We start from the raw sequence: 20,727 nt of genomic DNA, 5'->3' as shown, positions 1-20,727 counted from the left end.
CTCCTCCTCCTCCTCCTCCTCCTCCTCCTCCTCCTCCTTCTCCTCTTCCTCCTCCAGCGGCTGCTGCTGCTGCTGGACCGCGCACTGCCCCGCTCCGCAGAGGTTCTGACGTCACGGCGCATCCAGACCACGCGTTGCAGTGGCCCATCGCCATCGTTACACTGCCTTTATATTGAAACATCTCGGTGATCCAAACTGATATCAGATATCAACCACAGCACTCACTGGGGATCGAAGAAGCTTTTGGGTTTTGCTCTTCCTGCCTTCTCAGTGCAGCTTTTGCTATATTTGAATATATCTAAATATACAGTACAGGCCAAAGGTTTGGACAGACCTTCTCATAACTCCACATGTGTTCATTCATAGTTTTAATCCCTTCAGTGAGAATCTACCAATGTAAATAGTCATGAAAAAAAAAAAAAAAACCATTGAATGAGAAGGTGTGTACAAACTTTTGGCCTGTACTGTCTATTTTTCTAATATTTACTTGAAAAGTGTGTTGGTCATTCTGGTTTCATATACCTTTCTGACAGATAAAAAAAAAGTCCCACAAGGTTCAGTTCTTGGTCCACTTTAGTTCTCCTTCTACATGCTGTACATGGAAAAATTGTGTAATGAGCAAATAAATTGTGCCTCCAATGGCCTCCAAAAGCAATTCAGAACACACAATTTATTCCTGTATCTGGTTTACATCCCTGTCAGGATCCGATTTTATTTTCCCTCATTCGGTGGCAGCCCTTCCTGTCATGTCTCTAGCTGCGTGGATGTGCGGAGTATTTAGAAACAGCAGCAAAGATTAGGCAGGGCTGGATGGGGCTTTGATGTGGCTGTTCTTGCGCGCCCTGAGGCTGGAGAGTCAGCAGAACTGCCATCTTCAGACTTAAGATGTTGCAAAATGTCCAGTGGCAGTAAAACATACCCACGGATGCATGGTGGTCACTATGCTACTTCAAGCATCAGCTTTAAGGTCAAAGTGGCAGTAAAGTGTCTTTGATTGATGCTATTCTAAGACATTGCAGATCATCATCTTGCAGCCACAATCTGTGCAGGCAATCATGGCCCCAAGTGATTTCCCTGCCGTCATCATTTTTCTCTCAATGTTTCCAATGCATTTACCACAAAGGTGTTTTGTCATTTGTAAAGAATTGTGGTATGCATTGCAAATTGAAAGTAATCCCTCCCAAATAACAATCAAACCTAGGCAGATCCATGAACAAGGTTAAACGTAAATATTAAGCAATTAATTTCCATATCAAAAAGTCCTAAATGGTCCCATGTTAAAGCTATTTTCTGTGTTGCATTTTGGTTATAATCTTGTATTTTATTCATTTGAAATTATTCATAATTATAGATGAAAAGGGTCAAATTTAAGAGTAAACCAGATCTGATATTAGGCCACCAACAGCTAATAAGAAAGTGTTTAAAATATATGTGTGTGTGTGTGTGTGTGTGTGTGTGTGTGTATATATATATAAAAACAAGAGGGCAATGGCAGCGGAGCTCTGTAATCTCAGGCTGTTTGGGTTTGGTCGGAGCCCGAAATGGTGCCTGTGAGCCGAGGTGACGAGAATAGTAACGTAATGGGACAACTTTGAGGGAACCGCAAGGAATCCGTCGGAAGCATCTGGAAGCTTTTTAACGGATGTGAAGGAACAGCCTACATTCCTGCGCTTTTGACCCTGGTGCCCTCTTGGAAAAGAATGTCTTGATAAGAACTGATCAATCAAATGCACATCAAAGTCAACGAAAGCCAGAACACCATGACAGGATGTTGCGAGAGTGATTTCCTTTATTATGTAAAGCAGGGCGGGGCAGCAAGATGCCAATCAGAATAAATTAACGAGACGTTGATTACAGGCAGCAGGAACAGGAGAAGTGATCAGCTGAACTTTGGTGCAATCGTGGCCCGCGATCTTCAGTTGTACGCATCTTTCTCAGACTTGCGCTCGCTCTGTGTCACGACGGGTCGGAAGTCGGCCTTTGGCGTTGGCACGGCAGAATCCACAGTCCCCGCTCCTGTTAGAACTGAGAGAGAAGCGGGACTTTTTATTTAATCAAACCCTATTATTAAGGAGAGCAGGCAGGAAAGTCTCCGGAGGCCTTCCGACCTGTCAGGGAGGGGACGTAGTCGTTCCAGAAGGAGCACTCGGCCCTCCTCACGCCTCGGCTGTTGCCCAGCGCCGGACGCAGCTCTTTGTAGTTATCTCCGCTCGGGTGGGGCAGGAAACGTGGCCATGGAGGCAGCAGTGTTGACGGGGACACCCGGGACAGGGAGACAGGCCGGTTAGGATTTCTGAGGGACAGGACAGAGTGAAAGCCATGAGGGGGGGAATAAAAATGAGGCTAAATATAGAATTCAGATCCACCCCCACAGGTCCTGAGCGTCTGTGCTGGCGGCCACAGACACAAGCGGCCATTTGGTCATTCTTAAATTTCAATGCATTGCAGGGGGGGGTAATTGTAGCATAGCTCGAGTTTTAAACCACCACGACCTGCACAATAACAGTAAAAAGGAACAAAGATATCCCATGGGGCCTTGCACTTGGCCCATCATCCCGGAGAGTGAAAATCCAGAACAAAACTTAATTCTGTTGCTTCAATACGGCGCTGCAACCCATCTGTTTTTCATAATACATAAAAATAATACATAATACATAAAAAAAATACATAAAAATATGACGATATACAGTCATAATTGAAACATTATGCAGCTGCCATACATGAAATGTGTGTTTACTCTGTTTACCCAGACTTGATGAAGTTGGCCAGGTAGCTCATGGTCTGGAGGGACAGGGTTCTCTCTGCAGAGGAGAAGAGCTCATGCTGGAGGAGGTTGTGGGGGAGCCCGAAGGCAAGCTGGACATCCAGGGGCAGTGAGAGGTCAGCACTGCAGCAGAGAGGACATGGAGAACGAGACTGTTTGCATTAATACTGGCGGAATTCCGACACATTCATCTCCTTCGGAAATCCAAAAGTTGTGGCGGAATCCCAGACCCAGATAAGGTCCGCTTTAAGTTATAATGTCTTTCACAGTGTTTGCCTTCTCTAGCTTTTTTTTTAATCTCATGAACAAGTCTGGAGATATGAAGGTGTGAGACAAAGCACCATATCCACCTAGTCAATAAGAAGTTGTTAAAAACTGATAGGACACCCTTGGTGAAGTTAATTAACGTCCCTTCATTTTAGGTCTGTATACTGAATGCATCTTTCCTTATGATTTGAAAGACCTCACTGTTTCTTTATTCCTTTTTTTTTTGCAGATGAGGGTTAATTGCCAAGCACCATTAACCTCGCATTAATGTCATCTGCCAGTCTGGAGCTGCAACACGATCTGAAGGTGCCAGACGAGAACAGATCGGAGGTTGGATCTCCACAGTTGGCACACAATGAGCTGATGAGCAGGACTCCCGAAAGAAAAGAGAGGGAAGGTCACAAACCATCCGTGGAATGTGAAAGTGAGGCCAGTGCCAGTTTAACCCAGCAAAACTCTGGAAATTAGCACAACAGATAATTACACTTCACTACTCAGTAACTACATGCTATTCATGTAGTAATTGCACGGAATAAAGACATGGAATGGAAATAGACCAGAAAGATCTTTCTTCATTCAACAGGTTGTTCTTTTGTTACTATTAATAGACTGAGGTTTTGTCTAGAGCCAGTCTCCAACGAGGACGAGGACATTTGCATTCGGTGCCAACTGACAAACAAACGTGACACCGGAGAACCAGGAACCTTCCATTACCTGGTCTGGGCCATGTCCTCAGGGAGGTGGTACACAAAAACGTTAGATCTGGTGTTAGCAGCCCAGAAGTCAGCCATCCTCTGAACAGGACAGATGATGAAAAGGTCCCTGTAACAAAATAGTTTTTAATTGATGAATGAAATAATAAAAATAAAGAAAATGTCCAGAGATATGTGTAGCTTATGGTTATTAGGTGGTAAGTGGTAAACACCCTGTCAGAACAGGAGGAACCCAACAAAGGGAGACCCTGGAATCCTACCAGACCTTGTACGGAGGGGACAGAGCTCAGGTTACAAGTTTAATCACAAATCTGAAACATTGCTTTTTATTTGTATTGACATGAACTAAGTAACTAAGTGTGTGTGTGTGTGTGTGTGTGTTTGTGAGCACTTTGCTATGTCCCACATGGGTCACTCGGGGTCCCTGCTATATTTGACAGCCGTCATTATGTGGGCAGAGCCTCTGTCTGGGACATTTTCCTCTAAAAAGATGCATTCAAGTGAAGAATCTCGGCGGGGAGGAAGTTATGAGACAAACAAACCGAGAAAACAGCCGTTTACAGAGAAATGGCTACACAGAGGCCAATGCGCAAAATTTAGCTGAAAGAACATGGCAAAGAGGCTGTGTTGCTAATGCTATGCTAAATATTAGCATTCTTCCATTTGCAACTTTTGGCTAAAATGTGGCCCTTGAGCCAAAACGTTTGCTCATCACTGACTATTCTGTCTTGGATGGTTAAAGATAACAAAACATCATCCTCAACACAAAAAAACCTTAATAATGTTTCAGAATCTTAATTTTTAGTATAGTAATGCACAAATGCACAAATATAGCTAAATAGACAAAAACAGTCCAGATACAGCGTACGCTAACGCCGCTAAAACACCAGATTAATCAGAGTAAACATGCTCACGTTTATGGCTCTAGATATTTAATTTCCAGATTGCTTGGTTGGCCAAGTCACACTCTTTGTTTGAATTGCATAAATTCCTCATTTTGACAGTCCCTTGCAAACATTGTTTTTTTCCTTGTCGTAATCTAGAACTTTGCCATAACTCCAGAACAAAGACAGCACGTAATTTGCCCGAAAGCTCAGACTCAACCTTATTCCTGCCTTAACAAGGCCCTGCACTTCCTACCCAACCACAAAGAGAGCTACACCCTACAGCAGCTCCAACCAGCAGGCAGACGGAAGAGACTCTGACAACCCCATGGTCCTCAACCTCACCACTAGTGGACAATTTCCCGTTTTTTTCTATCGTGCATTCAGAAAGGTGACAACTATGTTTCTGTAACGCAGTGGTTCCCGACTTGGGGTCCGCGACCCCCTCGGGGGGGGTGTCGCTAGTGATCACAGGGAGTCTGAACAATTTGATCTGCATTGAGGTTGTGAAGTTATCAAAATTATATTTGTAAACATTCAATTTATAAAATCCCAATAACTCACCCACACTGAAAAAACGGAACACTGGCTAAACTTTAAAAAGTGTCCTCAATCCTTCACACCTAATATTATAGCATTGACATAATGTGAATAAACCAATCAAATCTGCTGTATCCTGGTTTATTTAGATTACATCAATAAATTCCTGATCTAACAGACATTCCCCTCTGAACCTGGAAGAACGTAGTATGATGCTCTCAGACTTTCACCAAGAGGGCTCTGCTGTTCCATAGTGCTGTACATCAGCACCTCTAAGTTGAAAAGTTTCAAAATCTACCACTGATCTTCAACTAGCTACCCACAAACCCACCAGCGCAACACGTCAACTCCATGAACTGCAGCTGTTGCGCACTCGGCCCACCTGGTGGCGTTCTCCAGGGCGCGGGAGAAGACGTTGTATCCGGAAGGAGTGGGTGCGTGCTGCAGGGAGTAGAACCATGTGGCGGCCTGCTTGATGAGCGCGTTGTCCTCGCGGCCGCCCAGGGAGTTGGCCAGGGCTTGGTAAAAGGCCGTCTTACTGTCGGCTCTGCCTTGGAGCTCTTCAAAGCTCTACAGAGACCAAGAGAACATGAAAGAGTGTCTAGTACACGGTCACTGGGCATTTTATTAGAGACAAATGCATTCCTGGACTTTTTTTTAATCTGGGTCACCCCACTTTTTATCAATCCCTCCACAGCTTCACATTCTTTATTGGGGGGTTCTTGTGGTCTTAAATTACTGCATCTACTGCTTTAGGTATTCTTAGGTGTTTTTTTGCAATGAGAACAGCAGGAGAAAATGAAACTAAATGAATTAAAAACCTGAAAATCCCTTAAAAACAAATGTAGCCTGCTCCAGAGATGATATAATATCATTGCCTTCATCAGTCCTTTTTGTTGGTATGATGTGCGGATACAGGTGTACGGTTCTACAGTTCTAACCCTTGCACAAAACGGCAAGGGTTTATAGAATTCATGGGGGTTGGTCGAGATTGTAAGGATTTTAACACACATCGGTTTTGCAGATAGAAAGAGCAGGTGCCTCTTATAAAGTGGCCGGTCTCAGGGTATGAGCCACGATTAATAATAAATAAACACGCAGAGGAAGGACCGAACCTTGATCTTCTTGGCTCGGCCGATGAGGCCGTCCTCGGTGGAGGAGCCCAGCAGCAGGTCAGCAGTGTGGTACCGTGAGGCTCTGAAGGCCGAAGCTGGCGGCTCCTTCACAGAAATCCCGTCCACCACTGGAGCCCAGGCCTGGAGTGGCCCACTGACTGCTAACAACTTCCTCACAGAAACAGAAGACACACTCATTTATACTTAAGGTAATAGTTGTCGATTGAATATACTGCAACTAACAGCACTTTTTATGTATTATGATACAATACATTTATTTATGACGTGAACCTTGGTCTGTGCGGCGTTGAGGCTTGGCGCTGGTGCAGTTCGCAGACAGGCCAGCAGCTGGGCGGGGTCGGAGATAGGACAGTTCAGCTCACGGCCAAGAGACGAGCTCAGTTCCTGTGCCCTGGAGTTGCTAATCACGGTCGCCGGAGAAAAGGCCGACCCACCCTGATGAGAAACAAGCAGTTCATCTGCCTGAAATCACCCTAGAGTTATTGTCAAATAAGTCTAATCACTGGTAACTCACATCACTTAGAATTTCTTATCAATAATTCTAAATGCTGCATTATGCTTCTGTATTAGTCAGTATTTCCAATATTTCTAGCTTGGATAGGATTTGCCGGATTTGGCCTCCCCAACATTAATAAGATAAATCATCTTTGCTAACACAGATTTAACACAGATTTACAAGTTAACTATAATGGTTTTCTGTTTGAAAAAGAAAACTGCTGCCCTGCTTCCTATTCTTATCATTATTGGAGCGGAAACTGCGGTTTAAAAATGTACCCGCACAGCATCACAGCTTCCTCATTTTTTTATAAGACTCGCCCAGTGTCAAAGGAACAGAAAGGACTGGAGGAGAGCAGGTGACAGCCACAAGCATCATGGACGCAGGAATGACTTAGCAGCTCTGTGTTGAAGGATTTTTAAAGAATGTTGTGTAGCGTATAGACATGGGGAACGCGTTCATCAGCCAAATATCAGTCAGAAGAAAATGCCAGAGCACAGCCACAGAGGATGTCTTCTCCAGAGGTACAGAGCAGCATCTGCTGCACATATAACATGTATACCGCAACTTAATGTAGAAAAACGGATACATATGTCAATTTATAACACTGCAATTCATCATTTATAACACTGTCATTCCTTTCACTTACTCTAGATGGGGGAAAAAAATTAACAATAATAAAAATGTCAAAGCATTGATACATCACAGGCCTACATACTTAATTGTGTTGTAAATTGTGTTTAGAATTGACACGTACAATTTAAATTACATTTACAGTTAGAAAGTGTTGTCATTGGAGTTGGAATTTGATAAATGAATATATTTGTCAAATGTTGATTAATATTTCTCCTATCTAAAAACACACTGAAAAAAGTGCACACTGGATTAACTTAATAATAATAATATATCGGTCACAATATTTTAACCTTTACGTGATATAAATAAACCAGTGAAACATTCTGTAACCTGGTTTATGCACATTTTGCCAATGCTAAATTATTATGTCTGATAGATTACTTAAATTTTTTAATATTTAAAGTTTAGCCAGTATTCACATTTTGCAGGGCAGGACGCTTCTTTTACTGTTTTTAACTTTTTTTTACTGTTTTTAAACGCATGGTTACCATCCAGGGGCCAAGACTGTGCAGATAGCACAAGATTTCTCAACCATTACTTCCTGTGCACATTTTAAGCGTTTCCCATTCAGCATGTAGAATTTACATTTCATGAGGGTATAACTTGCCGCATAATGTCACCTTGCATGGACAGTAGTTATTCCTTTACTTTTTTGTTTTATATATGTATTTATTTGTTTGTTTGTTTGTTTTATTTATTTATTTTTCTGCATAGTTCTTGACCAGGAGGTGCTTGTTGCACTTTGCAACTACCCATCTGCTGACATCTGTGATCCCATCTACAGAACTGGAGAGAAGCTGAGACTGTTATCAGAGTGAGTCGTCACATACTCTCCATAAATCCAAGGTCTCATTTATTATCAGCCCAAAGCATTATATCAAATTTAAACCAAGGTAAATTGGACCAACCATGGACGTCTTTACCCCCTGACCCACCCCACTGTGCTCTGCAGGGAAGGATACTGGTGGAAGGTTTCCTCCATCTTGACAAAAGAAGAAAATTACATTCCTCACCGCCTTGTGGCGAAGATCTATCACGGGTGGGTAGCAGTGGGCAGAAGTGCCACTGTTTTAAAATGCTGTTCATTTAGGAAACAGCTCACAGGCGTTGTTGTGGCCTTTAGGTGGTTGTTTGAGAACGTGGCCCGGGACAAAGCAGAAGAGCTGCTGTGTCTCCCTGGCAACAGAGTTGGGTCCTTCCTCATCCGAAACAATGCCAGTGGTGATAGATTTCATAACACATAAAACTTTTAAAGTGTAGTTCATAGCCTCATTCTTACCTAAGAGACACAATTAAACAATTAATGTAATAAATTATCTTAAAGAAGCTCTACATTAAAAACACTAGAATATGTATGCAAATTGATGGCATCCTGTGGAAACTGACGTTTTCTAATTGACTTTCAAAGGCCAGTATGCCCTGTCCATCAAACACAGGACAGTGAAGCACTACCGCATCCACCGCCTGCCCAACAACTGGTACTTCATCTCGCCCCGCCTCACCTTCCAGTGTCTGGAGGACTTGGTTAATCACTACTCCGGTAAAAAAAAAAAAAATCATAATTATTATTATTTTTTCCTCTGCCCATACATTAAAATTAAATTTACATTCATGGGGCACAAGGTCGCACTATATGGATATTGTATATATTGTATAAAATCATTGTTTGTATGTGTGGTTTATTAATAATATAATTTGAATACACTTGTGAAATTGTAATTCACTTGTAGTGAGAACAGAAATTCTAAATGTTGGCATCCACACATAAACTGAAATAAAGTGTCGTCCTGACATCCACCTGGTTTAAAAAAAAAAAAAATCCTCCCAGAATGTGCAGATGGGCTGTGCTGCATTCTCACTGCTCCCTGCCTTGGAGCTCAGGACTCTGCGCCGACAGAACGGTCCCCGGCCTTGCCTGTCAACTGGACCGGCAGCTTCAGCTGGAGCTCCGTCAGCAGGTACGAAGTAAACCAGATCTTGAGAACATTCAGCCTCAGTCTGCTCAGATCTACCAATGGATCCAGATAAAGTGGAACCACGTCATACTGGCTGTTCAACTTTCACACCACATATCCACATATTATGGCACTTTTAGATGAACAGCATCTACAGAAGATGGAGGACATTGGATATTTGAAAAAGGGACAGTATGTTGGTTATAACGCTAGACTTGTGTCCTTTCCCACAGCTCTGACCTCCTACATGAGGACGTCGGCTCTGCTTGCCCAGGAAACCAAAACTCAGTGATCAGTTATGGGGTGCAGAGCAGTTTGAGTTCCTATATGTCACTTGCTGGCATGAAAGAGGACAAAGGTCACAGCTGGAGGAAGAGGCGGGGCAGGTCCGTCTACATCATGACGGCCCAGCAGCACAATCAGAGGCCGGCGATTGAAGAGGATGCCTACGAGGATGTGGTGTAGCGATGACCTTCCTACTTTCGGCCATTTGCACGGGTCTCCCCCCATTAACAGTAAATCTGTACAGGAGCCTCACCATAAGCATTACTCTGTCAAACAGCCCCGAGGAGGATGAGGAGGTCAGATGGAGGCTGGCGACGTCGGCCCCGTTTCGCTCGGCACCCAGAGTGACACGCCGAGGGTCCCCACCGAAGTGCCCAATGTGCTCCTGCACCCAACGCAGCGCTGCCACCTGATCCAGCAGCCCCGAGTTTCCTGGCTGGCTCGCCAAGCCTGTCAAATAAAGTGAGGGACTTAAACTTGAACTGGGTTCATTTTTTCCGTAACGTTTCTTTTGCATCATGTTAGTGTTGAAATATGTGCTTCATACTGCAGTTATGCTCTCTATATCTGATATCTCTATATTTGATACATTTACATTTACATTTACAGCATTTATCAGACACCCTTATCCAGAGCGACTTACAATCAGTATTTTACAGGGACAGTCCCACCCTGGAGAAACTTAGGGTTAAGTGTCTTGCTCAGGGACACAATGGCAGTAAGTGGGATTCGAACCCGGGTCTTCTGGTTCATAGGCGAGTGTGTTACCCACTAGGCTACTACCACCCTGATATCTGAGGATGTCAAAAGTCAAAATTACATAAAGAATTGAAATGGCAATGATTATGGCAAAAATATACTGATGTCTCAGTAAATGGTGAAAACAATCCCTGCTGTTATTGCTGCAATTTACAGAAGGAAGTGCAGAGGCCTCTCGAGACCTGCAAAAAATGTCCTTATTGACCTTACTGACACGTATTGAAACAAATATTCAAATTCAAATTTTATTTGTCACATACACAGTCATACACGGTGTGATGTGCAGTGAAATGCTTTTTGCAACTGCTACAGACCACAGTATTGCAAATGTTGCAAGTAAACAATGAACCAATATGCAAATATTGCAAACATAACCAATTGCAAACATAATTGCAAATACGTTGCAATTATCAATGAACAATGAAAATGTTGATGAAAAACGATCAATAACAGTACCATTCAACATACTGCTGTAATAAAAGTGTGGTGAATAATTGTTGGCAAGACATACCTGAGCTCAGGAACCCAAATGCTGCCACCCTGAAGTGGGCTGTAACCACAATGACGTTGCCAACAGCAGCGAGGTGGGAGCCGTCTAAGAGCCCTGGGCCTGTGTTGCTCGCTGCCGGGGCGGGGTTGTAGAAGAAAACCAGAACCGATGTGTTCCCACTCTGTTGAAGTCACAATAAAGACATTAAGGCCCTGTCCATTTGCATTTATGGCATTTACCAGACACCCTTATCTAGAGCAACTTAATATCAGTAGTTTCAGGGACAGTCCCACTTGGAGACACTCAGGGTTAAGTGTCTTGCTCAGGGACACAATGGTAGTAAGCGAGGGTTGAACCTGAATCCTGAATCTCTACTGCTTTTCTATAAAATTGTTTTATAACGGTCCACATGAGAGAAATTCACTGAAACTGGGTCCCCGTGTGGGCGCAGGACGGGGCTAAATTTGCTGCCTGAAGGCCCCATGAGTGTTCTACTGTACTGTACTGTACTCTAAGTGTCTTACTCCCTCACTTACTGCACTACGAGGAACAAATACATCCAGGTAGAGACAGTCCTCACTGCTACCAGACACCACGTCTCCAGGCTGAATACAACTGGGTCTGAAAAGATGCGCACACACATGCACACATGCATACACACAAAGAAAAGCAATTATTTGCCAGTTACAGGTTAATAAGAAGTTTCGAGTAACAAACAAACACACCTTGCAAAGGTGCCGTTCCAACTGCCGGTCCAGTTGGAGGGGACTGGTGGGCCGAAGCGGAGCCCAGCGATCGGCGGCTGAGCATATGGCACACCCAGGAACTGATGCACAGCTTTCACTTCCGATCCAACATTAGCCACAGCGGCTCGTCCCAGAAGCAGCCCATGGTCGGGAATGGGCACGGAGGTCACCTCTGGCTTGACCCCTGTTGCATGCCGAATGCCAACCGATCAGAGCTCGATAGTCCGAACATAAAGTAAGTGCAGCGGCAGCAGATTAAATGGTTGTGCAAAAAAATGAGCATTTAGCATGTTGACGCAATTTTTTTTTTTTGATTCATGCACATAAAACCAAGAATATATTCATAATGTGAATAATATATTCATTTGAATAAGTTCAAAAACAGACACAACCTTGGAACAGTTTCTGACAACAAAATGCAGACTCGCCTCTCCTCAGGTACACCTGGGAGGCGGCCTCTCGGACGAGGAGGCGACAGTCCTGGGCGTGGCCTGTGGGGCTGCAGGTGTGTGTGTCGGGGTAGAGAACGCAACGTGTCGCCGAGGCTCTGTTGTGCAGTGACACGGCAGCACACGACACACTCTCCTCACAGGCTGGTGGTTGGAGCGCACGCACACACACACACACACACACACACACACACACACACACACACGTAAATGCGTACTTCCTCACAAAACAACCATGAAATCCCGAAGCTTTGTCACAGACCTGCTAAACACCAGGCGGTGACGCGGGCGTGGTCCCCAGCAATGTCCCTGCTAATGTGGATCACATCGAATGTGGAGACGGACACATCGGTCAGGTAAGAGGAAGAATCCAGAAGTTTCCAGTCCTCCATGTTTACTGCAGGACAGGAATGTCATGAAGAAGATGATGCTCCCAAAACATCCGGAAAAACAGGTGACAGACTGTTCATACTTTCACACTTTTCACACGTTTCTGTGTTTTTCCCATTTGTATGTTTTAACTTCCACTTTTCTTCTAAATGGCTGCAAGTTACGGACGAACTCACTCATATTAATCAAAACCGCATGTGTCCTGGAGAGCTGATGCTCGGGTCTTACCACTCTTTGACGGGGTGCTGAGATGAAATGAAGGGCACAGGCGTGGACTGTTGGTCCACTGATTCACTGAGAAGAAGAAGGAAAAAAAACAAAAGATCTCGAGTCATCTGATTTCCATCAGATTCTGGGGATCGAGACACTGACAACATGAAACATGGAACATGTCCTGTCTCGTGCCTACAGTAAAGCATCCTCAGACCATTCATGTCTCATTCAAGGCAGTGGGCACAGCTATGAATAATCTAATTGAAATGAAACGAACTGATAACGAACTGTTGCAACATACCACGTCAAAAGGGCAAGCACCACTGAAAAATCTAATCATCGACCCAACCATACATATACACAACACAGTAGATTGGGGGTGGACAGGTCAGGAAGATAGGGGATAAAAAAAATAAATGGGGAGTACAGTGGGGAGGGAAAACATGAGAGGGAAAATGGACGAGGGAAGTAATCCACGTAAATGAGCATCAGTCCGGTGCCAAACGACTGACGTGTTTCTGGCTACGGTGTTACTCTATACAGATGATGTGGAGTACGATGGAGTCCAGGCTCAGATCACCAGATACTACAAATCATGATTTATTATTAGGTCTAATAATCCAGAGCTGCAGTGCACCAGCTAAAATATGAAATGCATTTTTTATCTGAAAATAATTCATTGAATTAATTGAAAGTTTTATGGAATGGATTTGCTTTTCGTTACCTTTGGATAATCACTACCCATTTGTACCACTGAAAAAACCTGCAGTTTCACTATTCATTTGATTTAGGTTGATTTCATTCTTTTGCATTATTTCAAACCATACATATTTAGTAATGTCAGCTTGTTTTTTTAATTATTTTAAATTATTAAGTAAATTATTTTATTGGGTTGATCAAACTTGATTTGCCGTTGAATCCAAATCAAACACACTATTACATGATCAAATCATTTTCATTGAACTGTGATGCTTTTTGATTGAAACATAAAAATCTTAAGTCAAATCCATGTGATTCATTTCAGTTCGTTTAAGAAGTGCAGTTTAATGAGCCTCTGGGAGTTTTATTAACAGCCCACACACCTGGCTTCTCATACCAGCCGAAGGGGTAGACCTGCGCCTCCACCTGGGACGGGGAGCAGTCCTGGACCCTCCAGCTGCTGCGCGACTCCTCCCCGCACGTCTGGACGCCCAGGCTGTTCAGCGTCAGACAGAGCACAGCCGGGCCTGGTGGGACGGGGCAGCCAATCAGAGCACTCGTTTAGCACCGAGGCAGTTCTCGGATGGTTATTTCAATCTTCTCAAGTGGTACCTGGTGATGAAGTGTCTCTCACGTAGCCCATTGCTCTGCAGCAAGGGTCTTCGTCGCACCGACGTTCACACTCAAAGAACCTGTGAGGACGGACCCAACATTTACATGGAAAACACACCAATCGGCTTTCAGAGCGCTGACAGCGGGCCTCGACCAGCTCACCCTTCAGTTATGGGCTTGGAGGACAGCTCCACCCGGTTCCGAACAGAGTAGGACACCATCTTCTTGAAAGGCACCCGCTTGTAGAAGTTCTCCACACTGCCGGACAGGGTGACTGCAAAATGAAGCGGTTTAATCGCGGCTGTTCTGTTCTGGGAACTTTTTCTGCACTTTTCACGGCCATTAAATCTGCGTGCATCTTTGTGAATTCATGACAGAACATGAGAAGAAAAAATGCTTCATGTGTGTGTGTGTGTGTATAATTTATATATAAATGTATATATATAAAAATTTGCATCAGATCAGCCAATGACAGAAGGTCTGTAGGCAGATGTGGCTTCAGATAAGCTCTTCAGAGTACTTTGCCCTCCGACGGTGGTGACTAGAGGCCAGTGCTCTGCCGCTTCTTGTAATTATGAAGCCATTAGCCCAGGCAGTAAAAACTGCACAGTACAAACAGAGGCATGTGTTTCTAATAGGTTTCTCCAAGGCCGCCATATGTTCTAGAACCCAGCCAAGCGCCGCCACGCTCCCTGTCCGTGTTTGCTCCCGCTGTTGAGGACGTGGCAAGTCATAAAATGGAACGGTCATGATCCGGGCCACGCACATAAACAACTACTGATCCAGTTATGATCCAGGCAAGTCGGAGATCGCTTGCATCAAACAACAGCCCCTCATGGAAGGAGCTGGGTGAAGCCTCCTCGAAAAGAGGCAGTGAGGTAGCAGGACAGGTTCCTTCCTCAGCAAAAGAGCAACTGTTGCTCAAATCTCACATAGACTCACAGCAATACTTGAATATGTCAAGTAGCAAGAAACGAAATGATTGATGATTTTTTTTCTTTTGAGACACTGATGTATTAAAATCAGACATTTGTTTCAGGCCTTCAGCCTGTTCACTTCCAGTTTTATGAGTTCTTATGAGTTTTATGAGTCTTTTTAAATAAATGACAAAAATTCGATATACTACTAAATCGTTTTTAGGTGATGTCATGTACTTTCTGCATTTTAAAGTCTTTTAAAAGCCTATTAAAACATAACTGCTTACAAAAGCCTTGATTAATGACCAGGGGCTCTGAAATGCAGGGAATTCATGCTACTGCTGCACATGTCTTCAATATGCTCCGCTTTCAATGCTTTCAGTCCGTCCAATCCCAGAGGCCGAACCTTACATCAGCGCAGTGTTACGTAACTGTGCTACTGCACCACAAGCAACTGAAATGTTCAGATTCTCCATGACACGTTCTGTTAGTATAAATGATGAACTGAACTGAAAGGGAAACTTGCACACACAGAAGCTCCTGTCAGAAATGAAAGAGAAAAACAGATGGTCCGGCTCCATCTGCTGCTGGAGGGGGCTTTCAGGCTGCCGGCTCAACTGACACCCAGTCTCGGCAGTCATAACAAACCTCCTGAGTTGACGTCATCATATCATGCATGAGACGTGGGGGGGACATCTTCACCTTGCAGCAGACACCAGACTTCTTAACCTAAACCTGGCCGGGACACTGATGGATCTTTGGCAAAGGCAATGCAGAGTTTTTAACAATAATTTTTGTCATATTTAATTCCTTTTAAAGGAAAATAGATGTCCAGACAGAAATTCAATTAGGAACAGAGCAGAGGACTGTGTTTGTGAACTGAGAGGTGTTGTTTGCAGAGCCAAAGCAAATCTCACACTCATTACAGCAGAATTGCACATCTGACAAAGTGCCATTTCCTAAAGGAGAGTCTCCAAAAGAACATCCTGAACTTCTCAACGGTCCAAAACAGCTCAACCGGCACAAACACCATTGCCCAGAGTCACACCCACAGACACAGGTACGCATGGAAATGCAAAGCGCATGCATGCAAAAACCTGCCAGACGCGGCACGGCCACGTCCACGTCTCCACACATCTCCACTGGCATGCATGCAAGACAAACACAGCCGTACACACGCAATGCCGGAGAAATGGACAAATTAGAACCTTGGGGCCAGCCTTTTTCTGAGCCCGCATCCCTTCGCACACACATAAAGTCAACAGCCGTCAGAAACCGGGAAGTCTTGCAGCGTGGTGTTCTTCGCGAGGATCAACAGATCCCAAACAATCCCTGCGGCAACAGCGCTGAGATGTTGAGCCCGTCAATCGGCCGCATGTGGAAGCGGGTGGCGGGTGAGAGAGGGGGAAATCCTCCAATCCTCCGCCTCTCTGATTCACCGAGCCGCTGGGCTGGTTCGGACTCGGCCTGGGTGCTCTAGTGTCACGATCCGGTCCGAAATGGGGTTACTCCGGTCCGGGATTCATTGTTGTCCTGTGTAATGTTCCCTAATGGTTTTCACCTGTGTTAATTCTATAAAGCTGCCCTGTTCGTTTCTGTCCGCTGTCAGGTCTTTAACGTTATGTTCCATGTTCACCAGTGTCTACGTCTCGGATGTCTCCCCTGTCTTGTGCTTCACCCATTAAACCCCTGTTTTGTGATGTCAGGTGAAAGCGTTCTTCATTCCTCGTTTCCTCGTCACTCTTCGTCCTCCTCTCCGTTCACCCGCCACGTCATGCCCGCATGGACGTGACAGAAAGACCTGACCCGCATTTGGACGCCACCTGACGCAGCCCCGCTGAGATCGGAGGAGCCGCGACTCGCCGGGAGGACGCCGCCAGCTTCCTTGTCCCTGGCCTTCCATGGCTTCTTGTCCTGCAGGGTCCCGACCCCTGCCTCTCAGTCCCGTGTCTGGCGGCGTTGAAGGTGAGGAGTGGCCATTCATGGACGTGACAACAAGACCTCCAGCTCCTTTCTCAAGTAGACGCAAACCTCTTACAACCCCAGGATTATTGGGGTTTCAATGCTAGGACCATTATTGAATTGAGTTAATTAAGCATTTGAAGTATTTATTGTTTTTTTTTAAATTATTATTATTTATTTAAATTAGCTAAGAAGGGGTCAGAGCATGCTCTGGGCCCCTATTGGGAAGCATTTGGGGGTCCTGGTGCACAATGACTCACCCTTTTTGAGGTGAGCTCTCTGGGGGTCCCGGGGCAGCAGCAGGCTGCAGGGCTGTCTGAGTGGCTTGTCGTACGCCCCACACACTCGCGTGTCGGGGTAGAGGACGCACAGGAAATACAACGGGCCTTCGTCACGCAGGTCGGCCACGTGGCAGACCTCCTCTTCCTCGCAGCCTAAAGTCACCGGTGAGAGGACAAGCATGCAAGGACCACACTTATACCCACTGGGGAGATGAATGATCAAGTAATCGTGCAAGCTTTCAAATTTAAAGAGCAAACTGATCAAAGTTGAATAATGTTAGATGTGCAATTTTGTACGCTTGATAGTCTTTATGGTAAATAGATTGTTAAATACAAAACACATATCACATTGCTGGGACTGCTGTATAGAATAGTACAGTTTTCATCCAGCTCCCTTTTTCTAACTGTTGCCCTCCAAGTGCACAGCGAAATACTGTAAGTTGTGAGAAGTTGCAGAGGAGACCGCTTCTTTTTGTGTATTTCGAGATTCAGACGGAGGGACTCCTACGTTGTAAGCAGTACCGCTGGACCTCCTGCGGTGTGTACTGATGCTTGAATATCCAGTACCGCTGGCTGGGGACGTCCTTCCCAGCATCCACTCGAACGTCGGCGTGTTCCAGAGCACCAAACAGCTCGCCGACAGCATCTTCGAATAGATTGCAGCTTTTAACTCTCAAACCATGGCAGGGCCCTTGATGAGCCGCGAGATCAGATGAAGAAACGGGTGGGCCCTCTAGGAGGCTTCTGGGTGCTCATACCTGAAGAAAGTCCTGCTGCTGCGGTTGATAGTTCACTGGGTGCACCGGCACAGGCCGAATCTTTTTGCCGGATGTTCATGTCACTATCTGGGAACAACAATACAATAAAATCATCTAGACTTTCTACAAATATCTCTCCTCTTCTGCCTTTAAATAGCATTTGGTACATTAGGGAGACATTGTCCACCAACCTTTCCAGAGGTAAACGTTCTGGAAGCTGATGATGGAGGCCTGGTAATCAGTTGTATTTTTGCTTGTGGCAGGAAGGGCTGCATCAGCTGCAAGCATGAAAATCAGGACCAGAAAGCAGTAATGAACAAAGCACGTCAGCACGTCTGTGCCATTATAAGTGAATGTGGCAGCCGCTGTTCATCCAGCGGTAATAGACATAAGAGAAAAAGTATGTGTGAGCTCTGGGGTGTGAAGGCAGTGCTGTTTTATTGGTGGCTCCTGGGAAACATTCGTGCCAAAAACAGCCGTGATCGCGAGCCTGGTGTTATGAACTTGCTCAGATCTCTTATGGAGGAGCCGCACTCACTGATGGTGAACATCTGCCCTCCAAGGCTGAAGGTGAATTGTTTCCTTTGTTTGTTGTACCGGAGTCCCGCACCGCAGACGCGTGAGGATGGGCCCAAGCCAGCCATGTCCCAGTCGTCCTCACTGCAAAGGAGCGTGTCGGGGTGGCTCAGAAAACCACACATGACAGTTCCTGCAAAAAAAGTAAGAAAAACTATATATTTAACATCTGTCCAATCACAGCAGATCTTCTTGCATCCAGTCAGGAAGGGCTTTGATACCAAAACTCTCATAATTGCCTCCTGAGACCTTCACATTTTCCAGCTTGGACGTCTAATCATCTAGTTAGCTCAGCTGTGATGTGCTCTGAACACTAAAACCCTTCAGAGCATGTAGGCCAGAAATGTGTGTATTATACGTTCTCCCAGTGACCTTCAGAACAGATGAGTGAGGAAGGTCAAAGTTTCATTATCAAAAAGCAAATCTGAACATCTCACCTCCGTGGAGGACGTTCTGGTTGAAGATGAAGCCATCGCAGCATGTCTCCCTGCTGCAGGCATCCAAACAGTAGCGGTGAGCATCTGCCACAGTCGTTCCATCTGCCTGAAACACTGCTGTGCTGTACACACCCGCGCCAGCCTTGCGAAACCCGGGTCTCTGAAAGGTCTTCTGACCAACCACACTGGAGAACTCATGAGCTTTAGGGAGAAGAGAAGAACTTTTTTAACCCCCCACTTTAGAAGTAACTTGTTGAATGACCCCAACCATTTACCACACATATACTCTTCATGTAGCTTCGTGCAAAATGCCATCAAAGACCTCTAGGAGATGTTGAACTTACCTAAATATAAAGTATAAAAGATCCTAGGCTTCAATTTCACCTTATACCCTCTAGGAACTCACTGACACATGTCCTCGAGAAGTCAACTTACTACCATTGTGTCCCTGAGCAAGACACTTAACCCTGAGTGTCTCCAGGGGGATTGTCCCTGTAACTACTGATTGTAAGTCGCTCTGGGAAAGGGTGTCACATTGTTGGCTCCATTCAGTCTCTCCCAATAGGGTTTCTCGCTGCCAATTGGTCTGGATGTCCGCAAAAAGACTTGGCCCTTCTTGATGCAACCCTCCCCACTTACTCGAGCTTGGGACCAGCAGCAAGAAACGCATGGTTACATGGATTCCGCTAAATAAAAGAATGATACGCACTCTTCTTTCGCAGGATTGTCAGACTCGGCTTCTTGCCCACGTTCACCTTCAAAGAACAGCTCAGGCTCTGGAAGAGCTCCGCACTCGGGTTCCCCAAAAAGCCTCCGCTCTGCAATCAGACACAAGAGGAGGGGGACTGAGGACAAGTCATCAAGTGGGGAGTCGGTGTCTGAGGAAGAAACGACTGCTGCACACTGTATGTTTGCTCAACGTTAACCAGAAGCCCAGTATCTTTGAAGGCATTTCCAGGAATCCTTGGTCTACACCAGGGTGCTGCTGACCACCATGGTTGGGTAGATTCCATGCCCAGGGAGCTGTGATTGGGTGGTTACCTGCTGAGATGTCTTGCAGTCAACGTTGGCTGAGTCTGTGCTGTAGACATCACACCGAGTTTGTCCTTTTTGAGCGAAAACTGACACATGATGACAAGATTCATCCTGGGCGCAGTCTAAAGGTAAAACAGTTGAAAATGTGTTGGACTCAAGAGCCAGATGTTTAGGAAAGGCTTTTACTGAGAAGATACACCATGAAGAACACAGTGTTCTAGACCACATCTTTCCAATGGAGACTGTCAGACTTTAAGCCAATGTGGGAGCGAAAAAGTTTCTCCTAAAGCCTGCATGAAACAAGCTACACACATGCAACCGCTGACAAACCTGTGTGTTTCTTTATATGGTGACCAGTGGGTTCCCATCAGGAACATTGTAAAGCCCTTCTAAAAGCATTTACTTGACTCACCAGACACACACTTCCGTATGTGGGTCTCCAGTGGCAGGTCTGTGTCTTCTGAGCGGAGAATGACCAAGTCAGAGGCTCCCAGGACCAACTTTGACTCAGGGACGGCCTCAAACTTCTCCAGCACTGAACAAATAAACACAAATGTTGGAAGTGTTTGTGCGAGGAGGACATGGGATGACAAAAACTACTGGCCTAAAAAGACCAAAAAAGGACCGTGTGGTATTTCTACCAATTTGGTAACACCGTGGAGAATCTCATATTATTATTAATGAAACACCAAATTACCAACAAACTACACAGCTGCAGCATATCAAA

At 45.1% G+C, this 20,727-nt stretch overlaps 2 protein-coding genes across 2 annotated transcripts in view; one reads left to right on the top strand and one right to left on the bottom strand.

The window, feature by feature from the left end:
- Window positions 1–1,814: 1,814 nt before the first annotated feature.
- Window positions 1,815–20,727, bottom strand: part of tg (thyroglobulin) — a 32,080-nt gene continuing 13,167 nt past the window's right edge. The window contains exons 23-48 of the mRNA XM_028985903.1: window positions 20,413–20,535; window positions 20,007–20,122; window positions 19,675–19,783; window positions 18,966–19,166; window positions 18,491–18,661; window positions 18,144–18,230; window positions 17,989–18,039; window positions 17,703–17,864; window positions 17,174–17,347; window positions 14,197–14,308; window positions 14,035–14,114; window positions 13,806–13,949; window positions 12,739–12,804; window positions 12,383–12,517; window positions 12,100–12,264; window positions 11,651–11,855; window positions 11,462–11,546; window positions 10,947–11,106; window positions 9,930–10,126; window positions 6,575–6,739; window positions 6,284–6,451; window positions 5,551–5,738; window positions 3,746–3,853; window positions 2,747–2,887; window positions 2,109–2,293; window positions 1,815–2,025 (exon numbers count right to left, since the gene is read on the bottom strand). Of these exons, the coding sequence (XP_028841736.1) occupies window positions 1,916–2,025; window positions 2,109–2,293; window positions 2,747–2,887; window positions 3,746–3,853; window positions 5,551–5,738; window positions 6,284–6,451; window positions 6,575–6,739; window positions 9,930–10,126; window positions 10,947–11,106; window positions 11,462–11,546; window positions 11,651–11,855; window positions 12,100–12,264; window positions 12,383–12,517; window positions 12,739–12,804; window positions 13,806–13,949; window positions 14,035–14,114; window positions 14,197–14,308; window positions 17,174–17,347; window positions 17,703–17,864; window positions 17,989–18,039; window positions 18,144–18,230; window positions 18,491–18,661; window positions 18,966–19,166; window positions 19,675–19,783; window positions 20,007–20,122; window positions 20,413–20,535 (3,608 nt within the window). The 3' untranslated portion in view covers window positions 1,815–1,915. The remainder of the gene's footprint in view (window positions 2,026–2,108; window positions 2,294–2,746; window positions 2,888–3,745; window positions 3,854–5,550; window positions 5,739–6,283; window positions 6,452–6,574; window positions 6,740–9,929; window positions 10,127–10,946; window positions 11,107–11,461; window positions 11,547–11,650; window positions 11,856–12,099; window positions 12,265–12,382; window positions 12,518–12,738; window positions 12,805–13,805; window positions 13,950–14,034; window positions 14,115–14,196; window positions 14,309–17,173; window positions 17,348–17,702; window positions 17,865–17,988; window positions 18,040–18,143; window positions 18,231–18,490; window positions 18,662–18,965; window positions 19,167–19,674; window positions 19,784–20,006; window positions 20,123–20,412; window positions 20,536–20,727) is intronic.
- On the top strand, window positions 7,144–10,138 carry LOC114794948 (src-like-adapter). The gene is made up of 7 exons (XM_028987851.1): window positions 7,144–7,324; window positions 8,151–8,250; window positions 8,389–8,475; window positions 8,560–8,657; window positions 8,845–8,976; window positions 9,265–9,394; window positions 9,625–10,138. The coding sequence occupies exons 1-7, from the start codon at window positions 7,246–7,248 to the stop codon at window positions 9,854–9,856; spliced, it is 858 nt and encodes a 285-aa protein (XP_028843684.1). The 5' UTR covers window positions 7,144–7,245; the 3' UTR covers window positions 9,857–10,138.

The sequence above is a fragment of the Denticeps clupeoides genome, chromosome 7, assembly GCF_900700375.1.
Source record: "Denticeps clupeoides chromosome 7, fDenClu1.1, whole genome shotgun sequence".
In the NCBI taxonomy this organism is placed as follows: Eukaryota; Metazoa; Chordata; class Actinopteri; order Clupeiformes; family Denticipitidae; genus Denticeps; species Denticeps clupeoides.
This window is presented reverse-complemented; position numbering and strand designations above follow the sequence as displayed.